The sequence below is a fragment of the Bradysia coprophila genome, unplaced genomic scaffold, assembly GCF_014529535.1.
Source record: "Bradysia coprophila strain Holo2 unplaced genomic scaffold, BU_Bcop_v1 contig_93, whole genome shotgun sequence".
Classification (NCBI taxonomy): domain Eukaryota; kingdom Metazoa; phylum Arthropoda; class Insecta; order Diptera; family Sciaridae; genus Bradysia; species Bradysia coprophila.
In genome coordinates, this window is record NW_023504021.1 from 325,624 (window position 1) to 336,898 (window position 11,275).

General features: G+C 39.2%; 2 protein-coding genes across 2 annotated transcripts; one reads left to right on the forward strand and one right to left on the reverse strand.

Annotated features, from left to right (window-relative positions):
* Window positions 1-826: 826 nt before the first annotated feature.
* On the forward strand, window positions 827-2,657 carry LOC119084733. The gene is made up of 8 exons (XM_037194805.1): window positions 827-903; window positions 960-1,155; window positions 1,225-1,392; window positions 1,469-1,645; window positions 1,722-1,898; window positions 1,975-2,190; window positions 2,260-2,427; window positions 2,504-2,657. The coding sequence occupies exons 1-5, from the start codon at window positions 831-833 to the stop codon at window positions 1,846-1,848; spliced, it is 741 nt and encodes a 246-aa protein (XP_037050700.1). The 5' UTR covers window positions 827-830; the 3' UTR covers window positions 1,849-1,898; window positions 1,975-2,190; window positions 2,260-2,427; window positions 2,504-2,657.
* A 5,878-nt stretch (window positions 2,658-8,535) lies between these two features.
* On the reverse strand, window positions 8,536-9,498 carry LOC119084765. Its single transcript, XM_037194830.1, has one exon. It carries the CDS (start codon window positions 9,496-9,498, stop codon window positions 8,536-8,538), a length of 963 nt encoding a protein of 320 aa, XP_037050725.1.
* Between the last annotated feature and the right edge of the window lie 1,777 nt (window positions 9,499-11,275).

Here is an 11,275-nt window from a genome sequence, read left to right on the forward strand (position 1 = left end):
GTTTCTGGCTATTAATGACCACCGAAAAAAATCACTTGTATAGACACATCTCCCACAAATTTTGGGCTACCAACCTCATATTCGGCTTAAACTGCGCGTCTTGACCATAGCCGAAATCAGTTTGCATTTGGTGACAATATTTCGAAAAGTCATAAACGTGTAACGCAACTAACCGTCGACTTCTTCGATCACACAAAACACACTTCGCAGGCTAAAAATTCCAATTATTGTTGGTATGAAAGCACTGGGTCTCCTGAGTATTAGAAAATTTATAGACTAGCAAAACATAGCCAACACAGCTCACTTTCAGTTCTCGTACAATTTCATCGAATTCCAGCAAATGCTTTTCTATATTTGTGTATTAATTGTACTTCACAATCCGACGAATCTCTTCCGTAGATACAGACACATCCAATTCACATTCATTTCCGGTCATTCGGACAACAGCATCGAAAATGGCACGAAAATTCCGCTGTACTAAGTGTACGGCCGAATATTCTTACAATTCCAGTTTGGTGTGAGTTTTCTGCTTTTTCATATTCGCCTTCATTTTCTTTTACAATCATATTCGCCATAGCCGTCATATTCGAGAGTTTCATCCGCAAATGGATTCGGCGAGTGAGGATGAACTCCAATCATCTGTGTGCAACAAATGCCCGGCGGAGTTTCCGTCACTGCAGTTGTTAAGGAACCACAACGTGAAGCACGGTACCAGTGCAAAGCATGCCAACGATGTTTTGCGTATCCACAAGCACTGCGGTCTCACTCATGTTTGATGAAGAAAATGCAAGTGGTACGCTCGGCAACGAAGAAACGATCGCAGGAAATTGATGATTCACAACCAATTATCAAAGATTTCTGCGAACAATGCGGTGCGGTTATCCGAGATCCGGAAGAGCTTCAGTAATTTCATTGCTCATATTCGTTTTCGGCAAAACAATTAATTTTTCTATGCACAGATCCCATGAAGATGACTGTTTGTCGAAATCTCGGTATGATCCACCGAAGAAAAAGAAGAAAATTCATAACGATGGCCCGACTGTCAACGCAAATAACGCTACGCCGGTCAAGGCAGCTGTTGATGGCACCAGTAATGTCGTCGCCCACGTCGCCCACATGCGCAAAATGTGGTGCAGTCTTTGCAGCAAAGGCTGGGTAAGTTAATCGATCTCTGATGCTAGGTCCCGGTTGTCCAACAATTTATTCTTACAATTACATGTAAAGTGCACACCGCAAACTGTGCATGGTAGCGATGGAGGTTGATGACGCGACTGTCAATTACAATGAGAAGGCCAAATCGACGAATGGCAATGAGCAACCGCCGGAACAATCAATTGTTTATCCGGAGTGCATGTACTGTGGCATCCAGTTTATGGACAAAACCAAATTGCGGTGAGTTAATCCATATCTAACGTCAAGTCAATCCCAGTTGATCGACATTATGTCTTATCATCAATTACATGTAAAGTGCACACCGTAAATTGTGCAAAATTGCAATGGCTGTATCAGTCGAAGGACCGACTGTCAACGCAAATGATGCTGGGGCTCAATCGACGAATGGCAATGAGCAACCGCCGGAACAATCAATTGTTTATCCGGAGTGCATGTACTGTGGCATCCAGTTTATGGACAAAACCAAATTGCGGTGAGTTAATCCATCTCTAATGTCAAGTCAATCCCAGTTGATCGACATTATGTCATATCATCAATTACATGTAAAGTGCACACCGTAAATTGTGCAAAATTGCAATGGCTGTATCAGTCGATGGACCGACTGTCAACGCAAATGATGCTGGGGCTCAATCGACGAATGGCAATGAGCAACCGCCGGAACAATCGATTATTTAGCCGGAGTGCATGTACTGTGGCATCCAGTTTATGGACAAAACCAAATTGCGGTGAGTTAATCCAATTCTAATGTCAAGTCAATCCCAGTTGATCGACATTATGTCATATCATCAATTACATGTAAAGTGCAAACCGCTTGGCAAACCGTAAATTGTGCAAAATTGCAATGGCTGTATCAGTCGATGGACCGACTGTCAACGCAAATGATGCTGTGGCTCAATCGACGAATGGCAACGCAAATAACGATACGCCGGTCAAGGCAGCTGTTGATGGTGCACCAGTAATGTCGTCACCCACATGCGCAAAATGTGGTGCAGTCTTTGCAGCAAAGGCTGATTTGCGGTAAGTAAATCGATTTCTGATGCTAAGTCCCAGTTGTCCAACAATTCATTCTTACAATTACATGTAAAGTGCACACCGCAAACTGTGCATGGTAGCGATGGAGGTTGATGACGCGACTGTCAATTACAATGAGAAGGCCAAATCGACGAATGGCAATGAGCAACCGCCGGAACAATCAATTGTTTATCCGGAGTGCATGTACTGTGGCATCCAGTTTATGGACAAAACCAAATTGCGGTGAGTTAATCCATCTCTAATGTCAAGTCAATCCCAGTTGATCGACATTATGTCTTATCATCAATTACATGTAAAGTGCACACCGTAAATTGTGCAAAATTGCAATGGCTGTATCAGTCGATGGACCGACTGTCAACGCAAATGATGCTGGGGCTCAATTGACGAATGGCAATGAGCAACCACCAATCCATCATAATGCTCATGATTCAGCAGCGAATTCGACATACAACTGCCGGTTTTGTGGTGCAGTTTTTATTAATAAGTCGCTAATGAAAGTCCACAAGCGCCATTGCTCAGCTCGAAATGATTAATTGTTTTTCTTTTTCTTTTTTTGTTGAAATTTGCTTGTGTCAAATTTAGTTTGAAATTTTTTCAAATTCGTTTTTTTTTTAATTTTTTGAATTTTTGATTATTTTTGCAGTAAAAATAATTTGAAAAATTACTTTCGTCAAAGTATTTCAAAATCATTTATAATGTTGAAACAATTGTGTTTTTTCTGAAAAATAAATTTTCCCCCAGTTTTTTCCAAAGTTTTGTTTCATTAATAAAGTAATAAATAAACAAGCAGGAAGAATAGTAACAATTTTCCGCACAACGTTCTCATATGAATCCTTGGAAATTGTCGATGAAATATTTTCAAATATCTTACAGACACTTTCTTTCGCTAAAAAAAACAGTTAAGAATGTAAGCAAAAGTAAAAAAAAATTAAAATTGTTCGAAAAACACTTATAAAAATCGTTTTATACGAAATACTTCAATTTGATAAATTATAAAAACAATGCCAGTTCGAATACCACAATTATTAGTTTGAGAAAATCACAGCCATTACTTCGATTGCAACAACCACTTGTCCAGAAAATCACAACTAGCAACCAAAATAATGCAAAATTGTCAACTACCACTCAAAATAATGCAACAACTAGTTCAAAAATAACAACTACAGTTTCACATGGCTTTTTTTACTTCTTGGCTTTTTTTTCCTTGGCTTTATTTTAATTTCTTTCGATGGCGGAAGAAGTAAAGTGGAAGCAAGATAAATTGATCTATTATCAATGAATAAAACGAAATCTAGTTTTTGGAGAAAGCATTTAAACGACATTGCAGTATAAAAGCTTACGAATGTGCATTAGAGCAGTTTGCGCACGGTAAACCCGATAAAGCCTTACGAATGTTGTGCAAATGTAGCAATGAAATTTCACGGCTTCTACACATTACCGATAAGCCGTTTAAGTACGTCCGCTTGATTGAAAATAATTTGGATAAACTATGTAAAGTCTGACTCGTTATTGACTTTGATTACAATATTCATCTGAAATGCTTTTACTAGAATTAGATATTTTAATTTGTAGCGTGAAATTAACAATAATATTCGATACCGTACACTGAACATTAACAGCTTTGATAATGATTTACACCAAATGCACTACAGAGTACAATACAACTACATGTTCACGAAACAAAAAAACATTTGCATTCGCACAAACATCAGTGCTTACAGTGTTTTGTACTATACGAATGTATGCGCTCGCATACGAACTGTTTGCGCAGCAAACCGGATAAAATCATACGAATGTTATATAAATGTTTGACTGGACCTGATTAAAGTTTATAATTTCTAATTCTAAATTCTAAAAATTAAATTCTTTATAGATTGTGTAATTTGTTATCGTCACTACCGCACTGCGGCGCTGCCTTCGAGTGGATCTTTTAAGATACGAAATTTAAAAATCAAAATCATTTGTTAAGAAATTAAATTTTTGATCACATTGTCCATGAAAATATTGTTCGGTGAAGTGACAGAATTAACCGACTTGCCGACAGCGTCAATCATTGAGAGTCCTGTGAAATAGTGCTCAAATCCACAATCCACGATGTATTGATTAAAAAATATTTTTGGCTCAATCTAATTATCAAACTTTTTATACAATTTTATTAACGATGATCAAAATTTACAATCGGCGGCTAAATTTTCTTTTCAAGTAAAATAAATAAAAAACTTCTTTTATCTTCGCATTTTGTGGAATCGTTCCGATGATCGCAGCTACGTTTCCACGCTGGATAGCGAAACTTATTTTTTGTATCAAACAACTACTACTCCAGTAAGAGGGTGAGTTTTACATCAGGTAATATAGTTTTCATCATTTTGATCATTTCTAAAGTGGCGATATCGCTCTGTTTAAGGATAGTGCTGCCAAAGGTGAAAAATGAGTTTTATGCAATTAACATTTAAAAAAAAAGTTTTATGATCATATTACAGCTCTACATTACCAAAATACGAAAAAGAAACACAGTTGCTTCAGTAAATCTCAAGAGTAATAAATTCTAAACGAAAGTCTCCTGTGGGAATTGTGCATAAAATACATGGAGGTCCGTAGAATTTGCCGGAGATAAAAAAGACAAAAGATGAAGTCAAAACATTGAATTTTTCGAACACGCTCGGACTTTTCAAAGCCGCAGGGATTCCACGGAAAATTTAATTTAAAAAAGTGGAAAAGTGACCAAAAACGACAAAAATAGTCAAATCTCCAAGGATGCAAATAAGTAGCGGAATTACGTATTAATGTGCACAAACATAAGAAGTAGAACCGATTATTTTTTTAATAGATACAAAGTTTCTGTGTACTCCGGAGAAAACTCTGGTATAATGTTATTGTAAGGTGCTAGACATTTTAACTTAATTTCTAATCTCTATTTTCATTGATTAAAAAAAAAGTGAATGAAGGCTCTCATTATTTCAGATTTAATTTCATTGCTTTAATTTCTCTTATAATTTCGCTTCAAAATTTAGTCCTAGACTTACTTCAGTCAATTACAACTGATAAAAGTATTCGGCTCTCAAAATAGTTGAAATAAGTGAGAAATCGAGCAAAAGTTCGAAAGTTTCTCACTTTTTCAACATCTGATTGGTTGAAAAAAGGGAGAAAAGTGAGTCATTGGATCCTGAAACCGAGATGTTTTCGGTTTTGTGGTGCACTGACTATTTGTAAATTTTACATGTATTTTCATGTAGAAATCAAAAATTCAAGTACAACATACAGAAAATCTGTCGGTTTTCGAAATTCCGTGAGGAGAGGATACAAAAATTATCATGAATTTCCTGAATTATATCAAAATATCGAAATTTTGGTAGTGATCGAATTTAGACATTTTGATAGCTATTAGTTATTGATAATGATCTACTACCACCATCACCACCAACATGTCTTTTGTGTAAAATTCAATGCTCCGACGATTGGAAAATTTTTTGTGTTCTGGTGGCTGTGGAAAGTCAAAATGTGCCGATTAACACTAGTTTTTCATCTGGGGCATCAGTTGCAAACCACCATGTACTTAAGTATGGTTTCCACTCAAGAAAAAGTACTCCGTGTGAGAGCGGTGAGAGAGCGAGCTAAGTAAATAAAGCAGAAATTTTAAAAATCCAAGTTTGTCTCTCACACGGAGTACATTTTTGGTAAGTGGAATTCAAGCCTTAGATAGATAAGAAGGCGATGAGCGGGGTCAGACTGAAACAGTTTGACAGGAACCTGGATAAAAATCCTTTGTTCCAAAAATGGACCCGCTCATTCCTTTGTTTATTCAAAAGTAATAAGGAAATTGACAACGGATAAAAACAGATGGAAACAGTTACAATAAATAAAGCAAAAACAAAAAAAAAGCAAAAAGTTAATGGGCTCAAAGGCCAGCTTCATAATCATCCCAGTCTGTTGGTGCGTTGAAGAAAAGTTGTAAGATTCTCCAGATCTAGATTAGCAAGGTCCACGTCCGATTGCGTCAGTTCAGGCTTTCCAAGGAACGTTATTCTAAGGCGACGATATCTGATACATTCCAAAATGATATGCGCACCCGTTTCATCACCATGACCACAAAGGCACTTTGGGCTATCCTTAATACCGATATCATAGAGATATTTGTTGAGACCACAGTGGTTCGTGATAGTTTCAACTATTCTCTTGATATTTGGTCTGTTAAGGTCCAGAAGTTGCCGACTGAAGTCTTTGGACGGGGCTTTGCAAAATATCTTGGTATGTCGTGCTCCGTTATAGTTTCTCCAGGCGTTTACGTGTTGTTTCTCTAGCCACTTGTTTATCACCATTTTCCTGGCGGCTTTCGATATACCAAAGTGTGGTTCAGGTCCGATGAAGGTTTTTTCCGTTCCAGTTCCAGCCAGTGTGTCCGCTTTTTCGTTGCCAAAAATGCCTTTGTGACCGGGGACCCAAAGAATTGTGACCTTATTGGAGCCGCCGACTTCGTTTAGAATTGTTTTGCAATTTCTTACAGTAAACGAATCAACCACCGGACAGTTTATCGCTTCAATTGCAGACTGGCTGTCCGTACATATGAATATAGTCTTGCCTGAAGCACCTTTAATGACGTCTGATTCGCATAGCTCCGATATGGCATAAAGTTCGGTTTGGTACACTGTGGCGTGATTGCCTGTGAAAATGCTGACCTCTAAGAGAGGAAATTCACAGAAATAACCAGCCCCAGTAAAACCATTCCGTTTTGAGCCATCGGTGTAGCAAATCATGTCACCAACAGGTGGATATATTCTAGTTTCATTTAGCCATTCGTTCTCGTCTGGTATGACACATTCGAATTTATCGTCCATCCAGAGTTCCGGTCGGCATTGGTCGCTAGGCATTTGAAGTATATCTTCTTCGATGAGCTCGCAAATAGCTGCGTGACCTAGAGCCGATTTCGCAGTCCACCAGCCGTTACATTTCATGTTTACAGCAGATTTGAATGCCACAGTTTTCACGAACAAATCCAATGGTGGAAGAAAAAGAAGCGCTTCAAGTGCACTAGTGGCAGTGGAATTTTTCGCTCCGGTTATACAGAGACAAGCAAGTCTCTGCAACTTGCTCAATCGTTTTTCCGCAACACCAACGTCTACTCTAGGCCACCACACTATGCATCCGTGACAGAGAATCGGACGGACGACAGCGGTATAAATCCACCAGATAGCCTTTGGAGATAGCCCCCAGGTCTTCCCGAAAGCATTCCTGCACATCCAGAAAATGCCTATGGCCTTTTTAAGCTTGTCCTCCAAGTGCAAAATCCAGGTCAGTCTGTCGTCAAAAGTAATTCCAAGGTATTTTACAGAAGCTCTCATCGTAAGGATCGAGCCAAACAGTACAAAAGTGCCCAGTTTTCCTTCATCCACCTTCATCCTCTTAAACAGAATAACTTTAGTTTTGCCCGGATTGACCCTCAGATTTCTCTCTATGCACCATTCCTCTACGACTTTGAGAGCATTCCTCATAAGATCACCGACAGTGTCAACTGAGAAGCCACGAATAAGTGTAGAAACGTCATCCGAATAGCCTTGGGTGAAGTAACCAGATTCATTTAACTTAACCAGTAGTGAGTCAATCACGATGCACCACAAAATCGGAGATAAAATTCCTCCCTGTGGACATCCCCTAGTCACTACTGCACTGGATCTTGTTCCACAGACTACCGCCTCGACTGTTCTACTACTGAGCATTCTGACTATCCAGTTCACTGCTGTACTTTCCATTCGCCTTTCTTTGGCTGCATCAGTAATGACCTCAAACTCCGTATTATCAAAAGCACCTTCAACGTCCATGAAGCACCCTAAAGCTATTTCACGACCGTTCAGTGTGCTTTCGATCTTATGAGTCAATTGATGCAGCGCAGTATCAGTGGATTTACCCATCTGATAGGCATGCTGGTTTGCGTGCAACGGAAACCTCGTCAAGACTTCGCTTCTAATGTAGAAGTCCAGCAGGCGTTCAACTGCTTTCAGAAGAAACGACGTGAGACTAATGGGCCTGAAGTCCCTAGCTTCGCTATGAACGCTTCTACCGGGCTTGGGAATAAAAACAACTTTCACCTTTTCCCAAAGGCTGGGGATGTAGCTTAGCGCAATAGAGCTTCTGAAGACGCTGCTCAGCCTTTCGGCCAACAAGTTTATACCCTCTTTCAGCAGAGCCGGAAAAACCTCGTCAAAACCGGGAGACTTAAAGGAGTAAAATTTGTGGATCGCGAATTTTACCTTACCTCTCTTGGCTAGCCTTTCCGCAAATTTCCAATCTTTACGATTGGGTGCAAAATTAGGTTGCGCTAGCGGTCCTTGAACTGGTTCAGTGCAGCCTGAAGTGAACTTTTAGAAGATGCTCGACCGTATCCTTACTATCCGCCGTGTAATTGCCATCTGGTTTTAGTAAAGAGCCAACTTGAACAGTTGGATCCTTCGCTAAAATCTTGTGGACACGGGCATAGGCAGGAATTGAGTCCGCTTCTTCAAAGAACTTTCTCTTACACTTCTCCTTCAGCTCAGCCTGGGCTTGATTGTAGTCTTTCAGAAGGGCTCTATGTAAAGCCTTGTTTTTCTCCTGATCCCTACCCTTCTTACCAGCCTTGTTCCATGCTTTCCGCAGTTCCTTTTTCTGCTTTTCAAGATCATTGCTCCACGCGGAGTTTCTGTACAGTGGCTTTGGGCTGATCAGTGGGCAGGACAGCTTGTATGCTTCAACAATGGCTGAAGTTATTTCTCTATTTGCTTTTTCCAGTTCTTCCACAGACTGATATCTGTCTTTATGGTCAACGTTTTCCAGCTTTGATCTTAGCCAGGCTCTATACAAATTCCAATTCGTCTTTCTGGGGTTTCTAAACGGTTCTTTATTCGGAAAATTGCCTCTAAGACAGAACTTGATCAACCTATGGTCCGAGAACGTTTCTAAATCTGTCACTCTCCACGAATGGATAAGTTCCGAAAGTTCACAAGACGCAATTGTGATGTCAAGACACTCTTCCCTATTGGCATTCACGAAAGTTGGCTTTCTACCCGAATTCATCACCATCAGATTTGACTTCATCAAAAATTGAATCAACTGCTCACCTCTCAAGTTTATGTTGGAACTGTTCCAGATGATGTGGTGCGAATTCGAATCTGTTCCAATTATCAATGGAGTGCATTCTTTTTCGCAAAATTCCACAATCATCTCAAGACAAGGACCTGGCGGCGGTGTGATAGAGTCATACGGTAAGTAGGCTGAGACTACAATGAAATCTCCACCGTCCGCTTTGCTCCTACACACTCTCATCGTAACTACATCGTCATTCGTGTACTGATTTAGCAGCATAGAATTCACATTTGGCGCAGCATAAATCGCTGCTCTAGGATTTCTACCGTTTTTGCAGTACAATAAGCGATCATGCAGTTGTCCGAAGCCATGAATCTTTTTGCCTCGAATCCAAGGTTCTTGGATTAAGGTTATGTCAGTCCTCTCGACCCTAATACTGCGGCAATGCGTGTACGTGGCTTTTTTACAATGCCTCAGGTTGATCTGAGCAAATTTGAGGTCGGTCAGAAGCGAATTCGCTACGGTGGCCATTTGAAACATAAAAAGTTTTTACTACACAGATCGGCAAAATGGAACTCTTATTTTGGAAGATGTAAAAAGAATTTTAAATATATTGCCGCTGTAACATAAAAATTTTATTTTGTCGGTGCACACCGAGAGAGCGAAAGATTCACGCACAAAATGATCAAACGCAAAGTGTTTCTCTTTCGTGCTGTGGTGAAAGAATTTCCAGAATAATTGTTTTTGCTCGTATGTGCTGTCGGTGTATTGCAGAAAGGCTCATACGACATACGATACGATTCAATATGAGTGTTTACTTCTGCAAGTAATCAATTCCGTCAGTATATTAAGAGAGCAAAACAATCATTTGAGAGATTCCATCAAAACGAACTACAATAAGATCGCACACAAGCAGCATACATTGATCCGCCTATACAAAGTTGCACACAAAAATTCCCGTTACAAAATTTTTTGCGAATTTGATTAATTCTTTGGCCGGGAGAATTTACCGTACACTTTTATCACTGTGCAGAATCAATTCCTGACTTAAACTGAGACATCAAATCGAAAATACAACGAAGGACATTTATCGGGTAGAAACTCACGCACCGAACGAACACTGAAGGTCAAAAACGAAACAAAACAAAGCTTTGTTGTGAGAAACCGTTTGCGCAAAAGACAGCACAAATTCTTTCTTATCCTATTTTCTTATACAAAAACACACAGCTAGTCTCAAAGGCCGATTGCTAGTCTTGATTTGTTCAATTAATTTAGCCACACTAGAAAACTAGTCGTAAATCAATCGGTCACAATATCAAAACATATGCAGACCGGCGATGCGAGAATAATACGTGTTGTCTGTTCGACGTTCACTCACTCACTAAAAGTGAATGAAGGCTCTCATTATTTCAGATTTAATTTCATTGCTTTAATTTCTCTTATAATTTCGCTTCAAAATTTAGTCCTAGACTTACTTCAGTCAATTACAACTGATAAAAGTATTCGGCTCTCAAAATAGTTGAAATAAGTGAGAAATCGAGCAAAAGTTCGAAAGTTTCTCACTTTTTCAACATCTGATTGGTTGAAAAAAGGGAGAAAAGTGAGTCATTGGATCGTGAAACCGAGATGTTTTCGGTTTTGTGGTGCACTGACTATTTGTAAATTTTACATGTATTTTCATGTAGAAATCAAAAATTCAAGTACAACATACAGAAAATCTGTCGGTTTTCGAAATTCCGTGAGGAGAGGATACAAAAATTATCATGAATTTCCTGAATTATATCAAAATATCGAAATTTTGGTAGTGATCGAATTTAGACATTTTGATAGCTATTAGTTATTGATAATGATCTACTACCACCATCACCACCAACATGTCTTTTGTGTAAAATTCAATGCTCCGACGATTGGAAAATTTTTTGTGTTCTGGTGGCTGTGGAAAGTCAAAATGTGCCGATTAACACTAGTTTTTCATCTGGGGCATCAGTTGCAAACCACCATGTACTTAAGTATGGTT